We start from the raw sequence: 22,037 nt of genomic DNA, 5'->3' as shown, positions 1-22,037 counted from the left end.
TTCTCGGGTTTGCATCCTTTTCTTTTCAGTTTTCTGGACAGGGAGGGTGAACCGATCCTTGCTATTTTTTCTTTAAAATCTACATATTAGGTTAATATATACTTATTTATAAAGATATTATTATTATTACCATATAAAGCTTTAATCTTCTTAGAAACTATACCTTGGATCAATGCATAAATTAATAAGTCTATTAAAGAGAATTAATTCATTTTAATTTTTCTTTTAAAGTTAAATGTTATTTAGCTAAAAGTCATGCCAACAAACCTAGGCTTTCCTGCACCTGGCCTGAGAGATGAAGCTCAGACGGGTATTGATTTGGAAAGCTAGGCATGCACGCCAAGCTTTCTTTATTATTATTAAATGGATGAATGACACGTAGTTCTATTCTCTTATTTTTAACATAATGGACAATATATCATTTTAGACAAATAATGTGTTATCTTTTTGTTTAAATTTTAGCAACAACACCTCTGACTAGCTGAGAAGTTAGGGTTCGAGTTTTGCAACCCTGAAAACTCAAATTTTAGTGTTTTTAAACATAATAATAACTTCAAAACATCCTAAAATCTCTATGAAGATATTCATAACTCTACACGCACTTTTTAATTGATTTAAAAAATATAAATCAAACCGAGTTAGAATATAAATCATGAGTCTTGATTTACTTTTTCTGACATGTATGAAAGGCAAAATTACTACACCACCTACATTGAACTTTCCTCTCTAAAACAAATTCAATGACATTGAGATCCGTCTTGTTATGGTTGAAATGTTGTTGTTGACTGAACATACACTCTCTTCTTCATTTTTATTTTTTGGGTAACCTTTTCTCTTTTCTCTTAACATTTTAGAACTAAAACGTTATAAAAATAAAAATTATAATCAAACCATAAAAATCTAAAAGAAGATGGATCAAATAACAAAAACCAAAACTTGAGAAACCATTTTAAAAAAAAAAAATTGCCTCTGATTTCTCCACCTCTAATTGTCAAACCAAATTGAACTAAAAGAGGGACCAAATTTTTTTAAATTAAATTTGTACTTAGTCTTTCAATTTTTTTTAACAATAGCCTAATATTTTATTTCATAAAATCAAAGTTTAATTTAACATCAGAATATTTTACAGCACATTTGACACGGAGACCGAAGGATCAACAGAATTTCACAAAAATTTCTAGAGCTATGGAGATTTTGATGGGTGGAAAATGCCTCCAATTCCTTTACCTTTATTTTTATTTTTTTGTTGTATTAGAGGAGCTATGTTATTTGTCATTTTCAGTAATTTAAACAAAGTTTATTTATATTTAACTACTCATCTTCGATTAATTACTACTCGAAACATAATGTGAGATTACATCCACTTATACTCTTTGAGCACGACCCATAGATTTATACATCCATAAAAATGATTATTTTTTTTGGTATCAAGGAATATAATTTGCATATTCTTGTTTTTAAATAAACATCTGGATCATTAGTAAAAATAAAGATAATTATAGGACTAAGGGGTTTGTTTCTCCTGTGATTTCAGGTTCGGACCTTGTGGTTGCTAATATGATGGTCACTGGAGGTTTATATTGTCATTAATTTCAGGATCGTGGAATTAATCGAGATGAAGTTGATCCGGATATTTATGTTAATAAAAAAATAATAATTAAAAACTGTATGATTGTGGCTTTATAGTAGTTCAATCCATTTCAACTTTTGGGTAGTTGATTGGCCAACGGCCTCGAATTAATTGGAGGCGAAATGGGGGCAAAAATTAGACGTGGTGAAATAAATTTTAAAAAAAACTGAATGGGGCGGCTAAATACGAGGGAAATGGGAAAGAAGAAAGGCCGCTACTCGCAGGATAGGCTATAGTCATGAAATCACTCTTGTTTAATCGTTTTTTTTTTAATTTTTAATTTTTTTTTAATTTTAAATTTTTTTATATATAAAATTTTTAATCGTTTTAATATGACAATATTAAAAATAAATATAAAAAAATATTATTTTAATATATTTTTAAATAATTTTCTTTTTAAAAACCAATCTTAACCGCCCTGCCAAATAGGCTATAAATAATCAACTCTGATCAACACTTCATTCATCTTGAGTAGCGAAACCTAGTGATTTACCGATGTAAAACTTGGCTTTTATATATATATTGAATTATTATCTTTTTATTAAAATAATATCATTTAAAAAAATATATAAATAATAGCATAGATTCATTCTCAATCCACAGATCAACTTATTTAACTTCCAACTGAAATATTAGATGGGATCTGAGTGAAGTTGGGTCGCATCAGCTCAGAGGATGGTTCTTGTAAATATGTCTGTGCTTAGAGCCTTAGATGGTAATTAATGGCGGTGGAGGTGTCATTAGGATATTGATTAGCAGTAGCTACTAGCTAGTTGCTTGTTATGTCACATTTTCCATAAATGACAAAATGGGTAAATTAATTAGCATCGAGCAACGCGGTTGAAAGCGAACCGTAATTAACTGGCCGACCACGCGGGACTATAGCACGTTTATTTATTTTTATGTTTTTAAAATTTAAAAACAAAAATTTTTTTACTTTAAATTAGTTTTTTATGTTTTCAAATTACTTTAATATGTTGATGTTAAAAATAAAATTTTAAAAATAAAAAAAAATATTATTTTAATATATTTTTAAATAAAAAATATTTTAAAAATAATCATTATTATAATATCAAACAAGTTTTTAAAGAGTGATTGTGCAAAGGACACTTCACCCGAGCAATGAGAGCTTAGAATCCAATTAAAGCCTTATTTAGTATTTTCTCAAAATTTTTAATTTTTTAAAAATTTTAAATTAATTGTTTTTAGTGTCTTAAAATCGTTTTGATATGCTAATATCAAAAATGAATTTTAAAAAAATAAAAAAATATTTTGATACATTTCCATATAAAAAACACTTTAAAAAATAATAACTACTACACTATAATTTTTATTACTGTTTATAGATGCAAAAATACCAAGTCCATGGTTATTGCATAAAATAGGTTAAATTTTGGTGTTATTCCAGCATGAGTCATCCTCCAAGACATGTATGTTAAAGAAATTAAGTGAGCTCAGAGTAAAAATAAAATAAAATAAATGGAGCAATCTAATTTATATGATCATTGACATTGAATTAAGGACTGAGATTTTACTCAATTATATAAATCAATCATATAAGTTAAATCTTCTATATCACGTGCTATTAGAACATATTATAAATTTTTGAAATAAAATTGGAAGGACTATAATGTATGTGCTTAAATTTACACTGATAAATAAATCATCACATCATAAATATATCTAAATAAAACATATATATCATAACCATCTAATAGGTGGTTAAATGATAAGAGCTTGAGACTAAGGAGCTTGCTCTCCCTGTGGTCTCAGATTCGAGCAATGTGGTTGTTAATATGATGGTCACTGGAAACTTACATGGTCGTTAACTTCAGGATCTGTGGAATTAATCGAGATGCGCGTAAGCTGGCCTGGACACCCACGTTAATTAAAAAAAACATGTATATTCACATATTATCACATATAATTAATATTACATGCAAGACTTGTAAATACTTAACTCTACACAAAATTATTGAATTTTGTGGTGTAATTAACAGGTAAATTTTCAAATTCAATATATAAGCAAGAATAAGATTCATAACACAATGATTTGAAGTAAAATGTTTAAATACACTAAATTAAAGACATGTGTTTTCAAAACTATGTATGCGTGTCTGTATTTGTCCGCAATTATTTTATTTTAACTGTCTGTAATACACACACATAAGTAAAACAATTTAAATAAATGATAATTATATACACAACACCTCGACGCCCATGAATTTTTATGATAAGAAGTTTCAACTGACACCTCATGTGAAAAGGGAGAAAAGGGTCCTTTTTAGAAAGGAAAAAAATAAAGGAAAAGAAACGGTCTTCGGCTCCTGGCCTCTAATAAGGAAAGAGTGGAACTCACGCGTTATCATCGACAGTGGCCATTCGACAAAGCTGTTTGGTGTTGCTGTTTGGTATTTTGTTAAAAATTGTTTTTTTAAAGTGATTTTTAATTAAAGATGTATTAAAATATTTTATTATTATTATTTTTTAAATTAATACGTCAAAATGATTAGAAAAAATTAAAAAGAATGTTTGGCCCGCACAAACCAATAATGTCTTAGTATGCTGCTTTTTAATTAATAATATATTAAAATAATATTTTTTTATAACAAAGTTAAAAAGAAAAAATTAAAAATATAAACAAACATTCTCTAAAAATCCACAGTTAACCCTACCATGGCTAACACACCAGCTAAACCCCCAAAGGATATATAGATGAAACAAAAGATAGCTAATCAAAACCCAAACAAAGAAGCTTCCCTTTTGCTATTTAATATCCTCCAATCCCTAACATACAACGAAGAAGAAGAAGGAAAAAAAAAAACAGGGAATTAGTGGAAGAGATCTCTTCTCTCTGCAGTCTTGGCCTAAATAAACATTATTTGGAAACCCAAATGCCCTCTTCACTCCTGTTTCCTTCTCGTTTTCCATCCCCTTGAAGCAAACCAAACCCAAAACCCATCTCAAATATATATATATATCACACAAAACCCCAAAACCCTCAAGCTCTTACGAAATCTATCCATTCTGTTTCAAAAAGATGCAGCCTTGTAGTAGAGAAATGCAAGGGATTAACTCGCTCTTAAACCCATCATCACAAATCCCTCTACAAGACCTTCAAAACCAACAGAACCCTTCGCAGATCCAAAACTCTCACTTTGATCCCAATTCATCCTCGAATGATGATTTTCTTGAACAAATGCTGTCTAATATTCCTCCTTGTTCATGGCCTGACCTCAAGTCTCCTTGGGACCTCACCATGCCCATTAATAACAACGACAGCAGCAACTCTATAGCCAAACCTAGAGACTTGTCGGATGAAACCGCACCATCTAATACCGACAATAGTAATCTTGGGTTTCATAATAACTTTGATGAGTCTGTAATTTTGGCTTCTAAGCTGAGACAACACCAGATCAGTGGTGGTGGTGGTGCTGCCGCCGCCGCTAAAATGATGCTACAACAGCAGCTTCTGATGGCTGCTGCTCGCGGCGTCCTCCCTCAAAATGACGTCATTGATGGCTCCTCCTTTAAGGTGGTTTTCATCTTCGTTTGTTATTAAATTCTTTTTCATTTTCATTTTTAGTTTTACGAAACAGAGCAGCTGGGACTAAATTCTATTAAATTGCCAGCTTATTATTTGTGTTTTTTTCCCCTCGTTCAGGGAGGAGACGGTTCAATGCAAGGATTGTTTAATGGTTTTGGTGCTGGATCTATGAACGGAACTGGTCAGGCGTCGAACCAGTCCATGCAACATTTTAACCATCCCCAGGTATGTATTCAGATTTTCTACTCATATTTTCTACACGTTTATTTTATTAATCTTGTGTGATTGTATAGGGAGGGGCTATGCAGGCACAGAATTTTGGGGCTCAAGGGGCAGCCACCACGGCTGTGATGAACCAACCTCAAGCAAGTGGCTCCAATGGTGGTGCACCAGCTCAACCTAGACAAAGGGTTAGGGCTAGAAGAGGTCAAGCAACGGACCCACATAGCATAGCTGAAAGGGTACTATTCCTATCCCTCCTCGTCACTGACTCTCGCTTTATGCCATTAATTAGTACGAAAATAAACGTAGATTGATTGATTTTTTATGTGGGCAGTTACGAAGGGAGAGAATTGCAGAAAGAATGAAAGCTCTGCAAGAGTTGGTGCCTAATGCCAACAAGGTAAAACAAGAATAAGACATGAACTACTAATTTATATCTCTTTAAAATCATTTGTGGCCACTGCTCAATTTGATTGACCAAGAAACCAGAAGAAAAACTGAACTGATTCTTCTTCTTCTTCATCATCATCATCTTCTTCTAGTAACTGGCCAGTCAGGTTTTTATCAGTTTCTACGTGTATTCCTTGAAATTTCGGGTGGTTCTATTTTTTGGATAGACAGGTGTCGATAGTATAGTGGGTTGTTTCTGAATTAGGTGTCTTGTGCTGTTCTTTTTAGACTGTTTGTTAGTTGGTCCCAGAACTGTTCTCCAATCAGCACCCGCAATGGCTGGCGAATGGATCGGGATTTCTGTTTTACACCGCTTCTTCATCTGTGTTTACTTCTTCTTCAAGATTGTTTTTTAACTGATTTTTTTTTATTTTTTTATGTATTACTATTAAAAATATATATATATTTTAACGTAAAAACCATTTTTATAAGGGGCAATCTCAAAGAGCTAATTATTACTTGCAATTAATTAATATGTAATTAAATTAAGAATTGTGTACCTAAGAGGTTTTGTGTCAAACAGCTCTAAGGGGATAATCATAACAATTATTACTTGTAATTAATTAATATGTAATTAAGGATTAAGAATTGTGTACTGAAGAGGTTTTGTGGAATGACAGACAGACAAGGCTTCAATGCTTGATGAGATCATCGACTATGTTAAATTCCTGCAGCTCCAAGTCAAGGTTCTCATCTTTCTCTAACTGAACTTTATTTTTTTTTTACTTTAAATTTTATAATAATTCAAGTGATTCCCATGTTTGGTTGACATATTATTTTTTTAAGATATGGTTTTTAAATCTTCTTTTATGGTATGTATCTACTTGCTGGCTTATTACCAAACTAATATATTCCCTCACTCATTGTCTCCTTTTTATAATTAATTAACAGTAATAAAGTGTTCTTTGCTGGCTAATTATTGTCTCTTGTTTTCCTGCGTACAAGCAGGTCTTGAGCATGAGCAGATTAGGCGGTGCAGCTGCCGTTGCCCCCCTTGTTGCTGACATGTCCTCTGAGGTAATCTCGTGAGCATACGCTACAGTAACTTCAACTGAGGATAATTTCACCTTTTTTTTTACAGAAAATTAAAAGAATTAGTTTTATTTACCCAATTCAATTAAAAAATCGAATTTTTAACTACACAGACCATGCCCTAAATGGACCCTTGAAAACCAACTAGTTTTCCATGTAGTGAAAAATACACAAAGCCTCTCACCGCCCCACCAGTCCAATCCAGAGTCCCCAGAACCCCCGCAATCACAACAACACGACAAGAAGAAAAGGAGCACGCGTGCTCTCTTTTTTCTCAGATTCCTCTTTAAAAGCGAAACAATCATAAACAACATTTCCTGATTTTTTTTTTCCCTGTCTCTGTAGGCTGGTGGTGACTGTATCCAGGCCAGTGCCGATGGTGGGTCCCTCTCCCGTACCTCTAACGGCAACCAAACGGCCAGAACTAACGACAGCAGCTTGACGGTGACAGAGCACCAGGTGGCTAAGCTGATGGAAGAGGATATGGGCTCAGCCATGCAGTATTTACAAGGGAAAGGGCTTTGTTTGATGCCCATCTCACTCGCAACCGCTATCTCAACCGCCACTTGTCACAACAGGAGCCCCGCGATCAACAACAACCACCACGCTTTGCTCCAATCCAACGGCGAAGGGCCAGCCTCACCCAGCATGTCTGTTTTGACCGTCCAGTCGGCTACAATGGGTAACGTTGGAGGTGATGGTGGCGCTGTTAAAGATGCTGCTTCCGTTTCCAAACCGTGATCTAACGGCGTTGACTGACTTTCGGGATTTACTATTAGAGTAAATAATAAAAAAGTTGAGGGAGAAAAAAGTCAAAGTGAGAAAAGGGGAGGAGAGAGTGTGTGACGTGTAGGATTCATCTTCCGTTTCAAAGTCTACTAAAATAAGGGTCTGGTGTTTTAGTGGATGACACGACGCCGTATTTACGTAGACTTTGGCTTAAGCTAACCCCAACTACACCACCAAGTACCAAAAACAAGAACAAAGTAACAAGACCGTCCAAGTCCCAAGAACAACTTACTGCCGTTGTTTGTGTTTTAAGAAAGGGGTTAGGTTTTGTTACATTTTTTTATTTTATTATTTGCAACTTTAATATTATTATTTCTTTTTTTTTTCCTATCCCAGTTTGGATCTCCCTCCCATGACGTCACCACCACCAGTAGTATTTTAAGATTTTTATTGCTAGAAATAGCTTTTTCTATAATTATGGAATAATTATGCCGAGAGAAAATGAAAAAGCAATGGCAGCTTTCATTATGACTTTTGGGTAGAGAAGATAGGTTAAAGAATCGTGTGGATTGGATTTCAAGTCAAACGGCGTGTCGCTTTTCTTTCTTATGATTATAAAAGGCAAGAAAATTGAAGGAAAAAACTAAAAAGAGAGAGAGGGAGAGAGGATGATGAACCCTCCCCCCCGCCAATCGAGGCAAAAATGGGCCTTTTGGTGCTGAAGGGAACCTCCCGAGAGGCCAGTGTTTGCACAATTAACATTTCTTAACCATCTAGACAATGGACCACTAGATTATCGTTATCGGCAGTAACCTTAATGGAGGGTTTTGTCTTTGATTAATTAGCTGATGAAGACCATCAATTTTGTTTTTATACTGAATAGTAAATGGCTTTTAATTGAAAATATATTTTAAAAAAATCAACTCTCATGAATTGGTATCTATTAAAATTTTAGTGGGTATTTGATATTATAATATATGGTATTTTTCCAATTAAAAATACATTCAAGTAATCTTTTTAGATTTTTCTTTTGCTTTGAACACTAGAAGATCAAAATCATCTAGAAGCAATTAAATAAATCAATTTAATACCTTCTTTTTAAATAAAAAACAGTTTGAAAAGGATACCAAAAGCACTTTTAGTAGTCAATCATCTTCATCTTGAACGCTACTTTGACCTCGTGGCATATAAAATTAAGCATGCCATTGATTGTGTGATGTCCACATCCCTCGATATATTAATATTGGACTTGCCTAGTGACAAAGTATTTCGAGGAGGGCAAGGGGTGGTGTGAGTCCTCGTGGGACTCAAAGGTTGGTCCACGTCTCTTGATGATTTGTGTTAAGAATTCGTGTATTAAAAACAAATCATACAAGGCACTAAAATATTAATCAAGTGTGTTAAATAAAATATAAACAATAAATCAGTGTTAGGTACAAAAACATCATGGCCATAACTTCTTCGAACTAGAAGAGACTAAAAAGAAGTGGGCAGCGACTTAGGATGGATTGATATGATGCGTCACTGTTTCATCTTTCCACGTGTGAAGTATTTGTCTGTGAAGACCGTATTATCTCAAGCAGACTAGATTAATAACGTATTGGGAACGCGATTGAAATTGTGTTTTTTAAAAATTAAAAAAAAAATTATTAAAAATTATCTTTTTATATTTATAGATAGTTTTGATATATTGATCTAAAAAAATAAATTTTAAAAAATAAAAAAACATCATTTTAAAACATTTCTAAGTAAAAAACACTTTAAATCGCAATCACTGTCACAATTTCTAGTTCGGTTGATTTATTTCCTACCTTATTTTTGAAGATTTGATTCAATAATAAAATGAAGATTTTGTTTTTTTTGTTTTGCAAATATAATAGCCTCAATCAACCTAAAACCCGGCCCAAAAAACGAGTTAAATATCTCGGCTATGAGGTTTTTTAAGTAAAAAAAATCAGCTTAAAACTCAATTTTGTTAAAACCCGAAACGTTGTTTGTGGGTTGAAAAATTGGGAAAACAAGTTCGTTCTCAAAGTATTTTTTACTTGAAAATATATCAAAATAATATTTTTTATTTTTTAAAATTTATTTTTAATATCATCAGATCACAATGATATAAAAAAATACAAAAAAATTAATTTAAAATAAAAAATTTTCATGAATCGATAATCTGATAACAATACCAAACACAACCTTAATATTGTTATTGTAAAGGCCATTTAAAGGAAGTCACGAAGGAAATATCAACAATGAGTTAAGATTGATACTAGTATTTCCTCTTCTTCAAGATTTTTTTTTAGTTTAATGTGGGTGTCCGGACCAGCTTGCGTGCATCTCGACTAATCCCACGAGCCCTAAAATTAACGACCATGTAAGCCTCCAGTGACCATCATATGAGCAACCACAGGGCTCGAACTTAAGACCACAAAGGGAGCAAACCTCTTGATCCCGAACTTTTACCACTGGACCACCACCTAGATGATTTCTTCAAGATTATTTTTAAGGAGTTTATAGGAGGTATATTCTTCTCTTCATTATTATTATTATCTCATGAGTTCAAATCTCGAGAGCATCATATAAAAAAAATATTAAATTCTTCTATAACGATGTGAGAGGAACACATTTAAGACCACCCAAAAACAAGAATTAATTTTGGTGGGTTGATGTACAAGTTAATTCTAAAATATCCATGAACTAACGTGGAACAAAAATAATTGCATATCAAGCATTTGAAAATACTCTTCAGAACACAGAAATTGGAGCTGAAATCTGAGAATTCAGACGTTGGAACTGAAACTAAGCAGAGATCTGATAATGATATTAAATATAATTACAAGTTATTGGCATACAGTGCACATGGGAGTGTTAAGAGACTTGTAGCCCACTACGTTTTGTCAAAGCAACACACCATCGTGCATCAGCCATATAATAATAAATATCAATTTTTATTATTATTATTATTAATATAAATATCCGGATTAGTTTGTGTATCTTTTAATTAATTTTACAAACTCTAAAATTAATAACTATATAAATTTTTAATATCCTGAAAAGACTTAAACTCATGAACTTGAGAAGAAGCAAAGTGAAACTTACCTCTAATGGTTAATAGACAACAGTTTTGCCCGCAGAGATATGTGCTTATATCCAGGGCAGCCCAGGCAAGATTGCTCGGAGAAGAATTAAACAAAGAAGTTAGCTCAGATTTCTTCTGATTGAGTTCTGTCCTGAATTTAATCCCAATATTTAAATTACATATATAGTAATTAATGTGTTCTTGCTACTGTATGTTCTTTGAAATATATTTAATAGTATTCTCACACTTGTTGGTGGATGGGTCTTGTTCAAATGAGTTACCCTCTTTTTCTTTTTCTTGGCGTCTTTCATTTAAAAAAAATATTAAATTATATATTTTTAGTGTTTTTTAATGATTTTAATATTCTCATACAGAAAATTAAAATCCAATTTATGAAAAACAAAACTATTTTAATATATTTTTAAATAAAAAATATATTTCAAAACCGCATATAGAGTAAGAAAAAATTGATAGTTTAAGATTTCTCCAGTATTGTATCGGGATCAATCACGAAAAACACTATAAATTAATTTACATAATATAAGATATAATTAGTAGTATATTTTGGGAGTTGAGAGGGTTCAATTGACCCCTCAACTATAAACATGGCCTGGCCAGTGTCTGTCATCAATTTTCTTGGTCTAATGACTGCATGTTCTGTTTATTTAAAAGTGTGGTATTGGTTGTTTTTCAAAATATTTTTTGCTCGGAAATACATCAAAATAATTTTTTTATTTTTTAAAAATTATTTTTGATATCAGCTCATCAAAACTATCTGAAAACATAAAAAAAAAATATTAATTTAAAGTAAAGAAAAAAAATAAAAAAATCTCAAATTTCAAATTTTTATTATTATTTAGCTATGTTGTAAGATGTTTTTTAAAATGTTTTTTTATTAGAAATATATTAAAATAATATTTTTTAATTATTAAAAATTATTTTTAATATCAGTAAATCAAAACTATTATTTATCGGATATTAATTATTACCGACTGAAAAATGATATCTTGACATAGCAACGACGGCGTGTGCAGAGAACTAGCCACCACTAAACTCTTGCTGAAAGAATAGTAATCTTGGTATGATAATCGTATATTGATCATCTTAATATAGTGATTACTTTACTAGGGTTTGATAATCCTGACACGAGAACAAAGCTTCAATACTGATATTACGAGGTTTAACAATCTTGACATGACAGGGCTTGATTATGTACTTCTAATGACCGGTTTTTTACTTTAATTGTTCGAATTGAATGCCAATAATTTGAGCTCTCAATCTCAACAAAAATAAATCCAAGCCCAGATAAAGCATATTAGGCTATAGTCCAGCATCAAAAACTCAAAAAAACTAGCTGGATTTTGGGACCAGTGCCTCTCGAGTCTAGCCCACAGCTCTTAACATACATAGCTTTCTCAGATTACCAGCAACCACCGCAAGCCAGCCAGCAGGCCCAGTATACTAGTTAATTATTAATTAAAAGAAACTAAAACATTTCATGATTCACTGTGGCTGGCAATGTGGATTATAGTAGTATTTATTTTTCTTCGATTTGATCTTTTCACACTAGGTTTACACGGGGTTGGACTTAATGATTTTTTTCTATTGGTTTCGTGTTGGGTTCTTGAAATGTTGTGAAAAAGACTTGACATACTTTTTATACTTGGTTTGTTTATATTTTATTATTTTTTTAATTTATTTTTTTAATTAATAATGGTTTGGATTCCAGGAAAGTATCTACTCCTAGAACACATCAAATTATGGATGCATAAAAGGTAACATATTCTAAATGCAAATGCACAGGCATGGGCCGGCAACATCAACATAGTATTGCATGTGTTTACATAAACCAGTTATAGTCATCAAAGATCAGAGACAACCATTTGAAAACAGGAAACTCACATCTTTTAATCCCAACAGCACACAAAAATGAAATTTATAGAGGAAAAAATACCAAGTATTTGAGCATTGAAGCCTAACAACGCACTCAACTTTGAATTTTATCCCATTTTCAACATCCACGATATCTTGACAGATAACAATACATCCTTTCTTTGAAATTTATTTGCTAATGCTAACCATAGACTTGGCAACATTGCCTCAAGTCATAAACTCATTCTACAATCCTTGGTCTCACTTCAAAAGGGGCATATGAATTCACCAAGACATTGACCAACAGACTGCTTCCATCTTCCTAAATGGCCATGTCAAGCATATTTATAACCCTGCCAAAAATGATAAAACTGATCTAACGAGGGCACTGTCATCAAATACATTTTCTTCATCTGTTTTCAATTACCAATTTTGCTGCATGCAATCATTTGGTAGTATCAAAATAGCATGATTTCAAGTAACCATAGAACAAAATTCGAAAAAGAAAACAACACAATCATTAATAACCTTGAAAACACAGAAATTCAAGTTTATTTATTTATCATATGTTCAAAATTTAGCCATCACTACATAACTAATCAGGCTAATAACTAGTAACTCTCAATGCCATCACTGTACATTTACCAAATCAATCAAAACACCCCCCACCAGAGATAAAATTTTAAAGAAAACCCATAGAGGAAACCTTTAAAAAGATAAGGGTGCTCAAATTAAGTACTAGAAGTAGGCTTGAAAGTGTAAGGCTGAGGAAGCAACAACGGACCTCTCCTGGTTTCCTTGTCTTCCAACAACCTCTGCGATGTCTTGTTCCTACAGTGTAGCCTATCAAAATGCTTCACCTATTAAAAAAATCAAATCATTAAAAAAAACCAATAAAATTGAGATTATTAATAATAACAATAATGGGAATTTATCATTTTAATCAAAGATTACCCAAGCAGGTCTACAATTCTTCTCAAACTCAGCCCTTGAGTTTTTACATTCAGCTGGATATTGAAGCCCCACGGACCCAATTTCTGTAGGTTTCTTGCCTGATTCTTTCTCCAAACAAGCAAAAAAAGCATCTCGCGCCTGATATTATTAAATGCAACAAACATCTAACCCTTTTGTTGTCTTTACCAGGAAAAGCAATTTTCTTGATTTTTCTATTTTAAACAAGCAAAATAAAAAAGCAAAAAGGACAGGAGAAATTGAAAGATAAGAAAGGACCTTGTAGCAAGCTTGTCTTGATTGAGAGAGGACATCTGTGTGAATTTTGTCAATATTTCTTGATGCATAGTTTTCCATAGCCATGGCTTCCAAGAAGAGGCAGCAGCTGGTTTGGTTTGGTTTGGTTGGTTTCTCGTAGTTCGAGTCCAAGTACTAACCTGCTCTTGAGAAAGAATCCAAGGACTGGCCCGTAAATTGACAGGGGATATTGAATCGAAGCTGTATCCAGTGAGCTGGGCTGAGTCTTGAGCTGCATATCTTTTATATGCATATGGGTATGGGCTTACGGCTCAATACAGACATGTTTATGACACAGGATATTTTTTAAGCATAATGATGATATGCTTCTTTTTCATGCTTTTCCAATTTATTTTTTTACATGGATCTTTATTTTTGAATTAACTATAAGCAGTTGTGATTTGTTTTAATTTTTATTTTTATTTTTTAAAAATCAAGCTGGTTTAAGTCTTGGGTTTCTGAATCAGGAGTCAACTCTTCAAGTCGAGCACGGTTTTAAAATAGTATATTTTAATTATGATTTATTTTTTCAAATTGAATCCTCACTTTCTTGATTTTTATTTTTATTTTGGATTTTTTTTGTGAAGTTGTGGCCTTAGAAATTTTCAATTTTGCATTTCAATTCAATATTCGAGGTTTTTACCCTCAATGTTTTGATTTTTAATTTTTATTCTTCATCCTTTTATCAAATTTTAATTTGTTTTTAATTTTGGATCTATAATTTTAATTTTCATCGCTTGGGTATGCTGGTATTTATTTTATTTTATTTTTGTTTATTATTTTTTTTTAGTTCATTGTTTTTATTATTAAGGATTGACTGTCGTTATTCTATTTTTAGTTCTTTTTTTTTAAATACACTTACAACGCTTAAGCATTGTTTTTTATATTGATTTTTTTTTCTTTAATTTCAACATTTGACAATGGGTTTATTGAAAATTGAGGTTCATAATCTGATTTGATTTACTTTCCACGGGATTATCGCAGTCTCATGAACTTGGTCGTAGGTTTGGCATGTTAAATCAAGTTGACTCATGCCAGTTTTTTTATTTACTTTTTATAAGGTTTATCTTGATCTCATGACTCGAGTCACAGGTTTGGCATGTTAACTTAAGTCTATTTTTTTTTCTTAATTTATCTATTTTTCAAACTTATCCTTCAATATTTGATTGTGGAAATAGGCTTTTGAAAAAAATAATAATTTTGTTTTGCTTTGCTTTGTATAAAGTTATCTCAGTCTCATTATTTGGGTCATGGGTTTAGCGAGTTGACTCGGGTTATTTTTTTATCTTATTTAATTTTATCCTTCAGCATTGAGTTTGCTTATCTCAGGTCACGGGTTAACTCAGGTTTTTTTTCTTCTGTTGGTTGATTTTTTTCTTCAATTTCATCTTTTAGTGTTTTGTTGATTTGAAATTAGACTTTGTTTTTTTGTTTTTTTTGCTTTATACGAGGTTATCCTGATTTCATTACTTAGTAATCTGGCAGGTTTACCTGAGTTAACTCGAGTCTTTTCTTATCTTTTTTTTCTTATTGATATTTTTTTTTCAATTCAATCCTTCAAAATTGAATTTACTAGGAATTGAGATTCATAATTTGTTTTGATTTGTTTTTTTTTTTTGAAGTTATCCTGGTCTCATTATCCGAGTCACGGGTTTGGCGAGGTAACCCGAGATGACTTGGGTTATTTTTTTATATTTTATATTTTTATCCTTCAATATTGAGTTTGCTTATCCTAGGTGGCGAGTTAACTCTGGTTTTTTTTGTTAGCTTTTGTTGATTTTTTTTCTTAATTTTATCTTTCAATATTTGATCGATTTGGAATTAGGCTTCATATTTTTTTTTCTTTCTACAAGGTTATCCTGGGTTGACTAAGGTATTTTTTAATGTTTTTTCAATTGATTTTTTTCTTCAATTTCATTATTCAATATTGGATTAATTGTGAATTGAGCTTCATAATTTATTTCGTTTGCTTTCCATGAAGTTATCGCAGTCACATAACACAGGTTGCAACTTTGACAAGTTAGCCCGAGTTGACTCGAGTTGTTTGTTTTTTAATTGATTTTTTTTTCAATTTCATTATTCAACATTGGTTTAATCAGGAGTCGAGTTTCATATTTGGTTTTAATTTGCTTTCTTTAAGGTTATCTTGGTCTCATGATCTGGATTATAGATTTGATAGATTAATTTAAATTAAACAACATAAATCCAATTTGTTTTTATTTTAATATATTAAAAAACACATCAATTTTATTTTTTCTAGTAGAATATTTTTCAACAATCTAGTTGTAGCTAATTTTTTTTTTTCATTATTGGGCTATACATGTAGTAGGTTTAGAGTAGAGGTGAACAGCTAGCGGATGAGGTTGCAACTTTGAGCAGACTTCCTCCTTCCTTTTGTATTATTTTGTATTATACCATTATTGGACATGGCCTACGGAGTAGCCCTGCAGCTTTTCTAAAGGGGAACAGGGAGGCGTGGGTACTCTTATGTCTACTCAATTTATATTTATGACGATTCCCACCTATGAGGTAGCAAATACATCCAAACATCACCAAGTCAATCGGCTATGATTTTCGCTACTTAATATTCGTACGAATTATCAACACATAGTAGGTCTGCCCAGTCTTTCCCTATAAAATATTATTTTAATATAGTTTGAAGAAAAATATATTTTAATTAGGATTCAAAACACTATTTCTGAGACGAAATATTGTTGTTCGAATAGTTTTTCCCCACTCAATTTTTTTATGTCTTTATTTGGTCATTTAAAATTAATTTAATTTGTGATTAGTCTTTGTGATTTATTTTTTTATAATGTTTATAGAAATCTTGAATTATCAAAAAAATATTATGTCACTCTGTTAATTCTTAATTTAACAAAATAAAATAAAATTTTATTAATTTAAAATAATTAGAATTTAAAGATTAAAAAATGTTAAGTCTCTCTTTTTTTCTTTTTTTTTAGTCAACATCAAGGATTAATTTTGACAGTCATGGAGAATTTCGTGTCCTTTTTTTTTAATCTTTGTCTTTCTGCTTTTTTTAATTTGTCCCTTCATAATAATGATTTTGTTTGGGATTTGACTTGATGGTTAGTTTTTGTTTTTTTATATGAATATCTTGCAACATTAAAGAATATTCTTTGTGTTCGATTGATGTTTAATTTTATAAAATAAAAAAAATCAACTGATCTAAAACAATTAAGTGTTTGATTTATGTTTTTTACTTTTATTCTTGTCATTTTTTTTATATTTTTTTGGTCTTTGTTCTTTTCATTGCTGTTTTCTTATTATTTCCTGGTTTTTTTATTTTGTCCTTCAAAATTCTATTTCATTTAATTTTTTATCCGATTTCGGTCCTTGTTATTTTGATTACTATTTTTTTAATCATTTTTCTTAATTTATTTTGTTTTTCAATTTTATCCCTAATTATTTTTTCCATTTAGTTTTTTTATCAAATCTGGTCCTCATTATTTTCATTATTTTGATTTTTATTTTTCTATTTTAAAATTTTTGTATGATTGGAAATTTTACTTTGTGATTTTTTTGTGTCTGTATTTCTACAGGGTAATCACAATCTCATGACCCAGGCTCGGTTTAAGTTCGGTCTTTTTTAGGTCTTTATTAAAAATTGATTTTTTTTCAAATTTATCATTTGACGTTGAGTTACTGAGCCTTAAGCTTCACTAGTTGTTCCACTTTCATTTTCGTGGGGTTATCCAAATCTCATATACCGGGTAGAATGTTAGTGAAGTTAACCCGAGTTTACTTGAATTTTTTTTCTCGATGTTTATTTAGGAAATTAGCTCCTTTTTTTTAATCTTATAATTTGACATTAGATTATTAGCCCCTGAGCTTTGTGATTTTTTTGTTTTTTTTTTGTAGGGTTATCTCAAGTACGAGTTAGTAAGTTAGCCCAGGTTAACTGGGGTTTATCTTTCCAATGCTTTCTTTATTTAACTTCAGTCTCTTTTGCTAGGTTTTTTGTAATCTAATTTTTTTTATCCCGATCTCATATTGTGAGTTGACTCAAATATTTTTCTTCAATATTATTTTTTTAAAATTGATTTTTTTTGTTTTATCATTTGATATTATATTATTTTTTGCCTTGAGTTTTGTGATTTTTTTTATTTTTTTATCATAAATTATCTTGATTTTAAATCTCAAATAACATGTCAGTCAAATTAACAAGAGTTAATTTGTGATATAATTATTTGGATATTTTTGTTATATTGAAAATAATTGAACACAATCCGTAGTACGTATAGCAGTTCCCACATTTCTATTCTTATCTTTTTGCTTGATGGCATTCACCCTCGCCATATGGTTTTTCTTCCAATCGCTCTGCCACGTGTTCGTGTCAATTTCTCCTTTGCCATGGACACACTTTGCTCCAATCGCCAATAATATTGTCATGGTGAAAGATAAATCTTAAATTAATAAGATTTTAATATATAATTTATATTATTTTTTAACATATTTTGAAGCAGAAAATTTTTTAACCTTTAAACTTACATATGTTTATATTATTTTATACTTGATTTTTATCAAATAAATAAAAATGATTAGATTCAAACTTGTGACCATTTAATAATCAAAACTTTAATATCGTGTTAAAAAACTATTTCAACTCAATAACTTAAACGGTTAGGTTACATTACATTACATTCTTCTTCTTCACTGTGGAGTCTCATTGCCTAGAAAAACCAAATCATTCCCTCACGAGAGTTCTTGGTAAGTGAAGGAACTGAATCTATCTATTACAAGACTGAAATCTGAGATATATTTTCATGAATTTTGTTAAGTAATAACAGGACTGGAATGAACGCAACAGCCAAACCTGTTCTTAGCTGATGCCGACACCATGTATTTGATGGTTTATAATAATTTAAAATGCCTTGATAATCATTAAAAAATGGCTTAGGGAATCAACAGTACTTTCCCACTTTTTAAGATAATAAAATACCTCTTTCTTTGCATCCTTGTTGTACTATGTCAATCATTGTTACCATAATTACTGTTAAATTATATAGTGTTGAATGGATTTTTTTTTTTTAAAATAAAATAGTTTGAACAATGCTTCGTTTATGAATATTGATTTTGTTATTCCTAATTGCTTGTTTAGTCATGTTTCAAAAAACATTTGTTTTGTAAATTAATTAACCTTAAGAAAACCAACTTAAAATTTTATATAGATTTAATTAACAAAAAATAAGATTAACAAATAATGGTAAAAAAAAAAAAAAAGAGATAAGGTGATGTGATAAGAGAGATATATGATAGAAGAAAAAAATTGTAAGAAAAAATGAGTTATCAAGGACACACCAAATATTTGTTTTTGACATATTCGATACCATTAGAAAGAACTTGATAAGATGATTCTAACTACATTTTAAAAAACCATCAAGCGAGCTCGTAATTAACCCCGAACAAAACCCCTAACCGATTATAATATCATTTGATGGTCTTTCAAGGTGTGATTAAATCTTTTTAATAGTACTAAATATGTCGAAAATGGAGTCCTAGTATGTCTTTGGTAATCTATTTTTTTTTCTCTCACATCACATCAGCTTCTCTATCGCGCAATTGGATCTTCATAAATTTTTCAATTGATTGTTGTGTATGTTAATTAATTTAAAGGAAACATGAATTTTAAAACAATCATTATTTTCATTAATGGTTGTATTAAAACTATGATATTTTTCTAATAGTACTTTTCTGACATATATTGTTTTCTCAAATTTTTTATAAAATTGTGTGTTATAATAATAAAATACCCATGTTAAAAATTCATACATTATGGGTGCTTTTGGTATTGAATTTCAGCTTCTTTTTTTTCTTGGATAAAAAAGGATTAATGCTATTCAACCTTCATTTTATCCAAAGAAAAGGAGATAAAATTGAATATCAAATAGGCTTTAAGTGCTAGTTTCAATTTTGAGCAGTTATATTTTTTCTAAAAATCCTGATAATTATTTTATTTCAATCTTGTCAAACATGATAATATGTAGTTTTAAAACTTTTTTTTTATAATTTAATTGTTTTTATTAAAATTCTTATAATTTTTTGAATAATTGGACACAATTATTGTCCAATTATTAGACTCTCAGAATTTGTTGTAAAATAACAAGTGGTAAAAAGGCTTTGGTTAGCTCTTGGGATAGTGCTCAACACCAAAACAACATTTTCATAAATAAATAAAAAAACTCAAAATCTAATTCTCATTTACGATGTTGATTCAGTTATGTAAAAAATTCGTTGTTTTGTTCAAAAAAATATTTTACAAGGTTTTATATTAAAATGATATAATATTAATTAGCTGTATTTATATCAATAATATTTACATTATACGTACAACTGTATTATATTATCGCATATATAGTTTGTTCTATAAAATGAATAACATTTTATAATATTTATTGCCTTGTAATTTCTTTTTGTATCGGTACAACTTTAGAATAAATAAGTTAACAGTGTTAAATGACAGTTAGATGGTTAAGTTTTAAGTAAGAAGATTTTGTTTCTGGAACAAGAAGAAGAAGATAAGATTAATAAATTTTCTGAATAATTCTTTTACAAGGATATTTTGGTAATTATGTTTTTAAATCCCCACAACATATTTAATTATTGATGTTTGACTGATCATATCATTGAATATATATATATATTAGATCAATACTATGTGAATGCTGCGCAAATTCTCTCCTAATTTTTAATGCTTTCTTGAAAATGTACATTATAATTTTTGTTTTCTTTAATTTTTCACTCAATATTTATGGTTAATTTGTTGTTATTTATTTTAATTTGATGGTCTCTATATTAGATCATATCATTGTACTCGTTTTGCTTGAGAAATTTAATTTCTTTTAAATGGACAGCTTTTTGCTAATCTTAATGTGTTTCACTTTGTTTTTTTGCATCTTATAGGCGCGTGATGTGACAATTATTTGTGACCTTTAATGTCAAAATTTTATCAAAAAAGTTGCATAGATTATTTGTAATTATAACATCAATAAGATTTAATTACCAGATTAACTGATTAATTCGAGTGTTTTAATCTTTTTTTTTTAATTTAGTATTTTTTTTTAAGTTTATCCTTCAACAACTTTAATATTGAGTTGATTATGAATTAGACTTTGTCATTTATTATGGTTTGTTTTCTACGAGGTTATCCTAATCTAATGATTCGAGTCGTAAGTTTTGCGAGTTAACTCAGGTATACTCATGTTGTTTTTATTGTATCATTTTTATAGATTGAATTTTTTTATATAGTTTCATCATTTAACAATGAGTTTATTAAGAATTGAGCTTTATAATTTGTTTGATTTATTTTTTATGAGGTTATCATAGTTTCATGACTCAAGTTGAGGGCTTGGTAGGTTAAATTGGGTTAACTCAGATTGTTTTTTTGGCTTATTTTTTATGAGGTTGTCTTGATCTCATGATTTAGGTCATGAGTTTGGTGGGTTAACCCGAGTTGAATCGGTTTTTTATCCTTTTTTTTAATTGATTTGTTTTTCAATTTCATCCTCTAACTTTGGGTTGGTTGAGAATTAGACTTCATAATTTATTTTGATATACTTTTTATGAGATTATCTTGGTCTCATAACTCGGGTTGACTTGAGTTGTTTTTGTGGATCCATCATTTAATTTTTTAAAAAAATTTAATCATTCAACATTGGGTTGACTAGAAATTAGGCTTCTTAATTTGTGTTGATTTGTTTTATATAGGGTTGTCATGCTCTCATGACCCGAGTTGTGGATTTGAAAGGTTAACCCATATGGACTCAGGTTGATCCAATATGTTGCCATCTTAATATTTTTTTAAAAATATATCGTCTTGATTTTTTGAGTTAAATTATGTTTTTACCAGTCATCCAAGTTATTTTTGGACCCGTTAAGTCGATCAGGTCATATCGGGTCAATTCATACATGGTTCAATTTTTTTATACTAGAAAACATTAGCAATGCCTGGATGTTTCTTTTTATATAAAAAAAATTGATCCGAACCGTAGCGTAGCACGTGCCAACAATCTAGTATGATCTAATCCAGGTTTGTAAAAAATACATTTTTTATACAACATGGAAAATACAGTGTAAAATCAGATTGTAAAAATAGACCATCAAATTGTAAAATCGTTAGTATTTGTTTTTCATATATAGTCAAAACACCTTAAAATACATGGTTCAAGTAAAAATTCATATATAGTTTAAGTAACTTAAAAATACAA

General features: G+C 30.3%; 2 protein-coding genes across 4 annotated transcripts; one reads left to right on the top strand and one right to left on the bottom strand.

Moving 5' to 3' along the window:
• The first annotated feature begins 4,359 nt into the window (after positions 1-4,359).
• LOC7489455 (bHLH transcription factor RHL1) lies at positions 4,360-7,998 on the top strand. The gene is made up of 7 exons (XM_002325104.4): positions 4,360-5,165; positions 5,295-5,402; positions 5,471-5,638; positions 5,734-5,799; positions 6,470-6,535; positions 6,798-6,866; positions 7,227-7,998. The coding sequence occupies exons 1-7, from the start codon at positions 4,671-4,673 to the stop codon at positions 7,620-7,622; spliced, it is 1,368 nt and encodes a 455-aa protein (XP_002325140.2). The 5' UTR covers positions 4,360-4,670; the 3' UTR covers positions 7,623-7,998.
• A 4,593-nt stretch (positions 7,999-12,591) lies between these two features.
• LOC7493402 (cytochrome c oxidase subunit 6B-like protein new16) lies at positions 12,592-14,001 on the bottom strand. Of its 3 annotated transcripts, none has more exons than XM_024590057.2 (4): positions 13,789-14,001; positions 13,513-13,650; positions 13,343-13,418; positions 12,592-12,993 (listed from the first exon to the last, which is right to left on the bottom strand). In XM_024590057.2, exons 1-4 carry the CDS (start codon positions 13,870-13,872, stop codon positions 12,968-12,970), a joined length of 324 nt encoding a protein of 107 aa, XP_024445825.1. In that variant the 5' UTR covers positions 13,873-14,001; the 3' UTR covers positions 12,592-12,967. The 3 variants fall into 3 exon arrangements, with proteins under 3 accessions (XP_024445825.1, XP_006372124.1, XP_002324549.1); XM_006372062.3 differs by having other exon boundaries at positions 12,592-12,911; positions 13,789-13,998; XM_002324513.4 differs by lacking the exon at positions 12,592-12,993 and having other exon boundaries at positions 13,079-13,418; positions 13,789-13,992.
• Between the last annotated feature and the right edge of the window lie 8,036 nt (positions 14,002-22,037).

This window comes from Populus trichocarpa, chromosome 18, assembly GCF_000002775.5.
Source record: "Populus trichocarpa isolate Nisqually-1 chromosome 18, P.trichocarpa_v4.1, whole genome shotgun sequence".
Taxonomy (NCBI): Eukaryota; Viridiplantae; Streptophyta; class Magnoliopsida; order Malpighiales; family Salicaceae; genus Populus; species Populus trichocarpa.
Note: the sequence above shows the minus strand (reverse complement) of the source record. Positions and strands in the feature narration are given on the sequence as shown.

Coding starts and splice junctions, on each gene's coding strand:
- LOC7493402 (XM_002324513.4), bottom strand. CDS start 13,872: ATGGCTATGGAAAACTATGCATCAAGAAATATTGACAAAATTCACACA. Junction 13,651..13,788: donor CAAGACAAGCTTGCTACAAG/GTCCTTTCTTAT, acceptor TAATAATATCAG/GCGCGAGATGCTTTTTTTGC. Junction 13,419..13,512: donor AGAATTGTAGACCTGCTTGG/GTAATCTTTGAT, acceptor TTTTTTTAATAG/GTGAAGCATTTTGATAGGCT.
- LOC7489455 (XM_002325104.4), top strand. CDS start 4,671: ATGCAGCCTTGTAGTAGAGAAATGCAAGGGATTAACTCGCTCTTAAAC. Junction 5,166..5,294: donor TTGATGGCTCCTCCTTTAAG/GTGGTTTTCATC, acceptor CCCCTCGTTCAG/GGAGGAGACGGTTCAATGCA. Junction 5,403..5,470: donor AACATTTTAACCATCCCCAG/GTATGTATTCAG, acceptor GTGATTGTATAG/GGAGGGGCTATGCAGGCACA.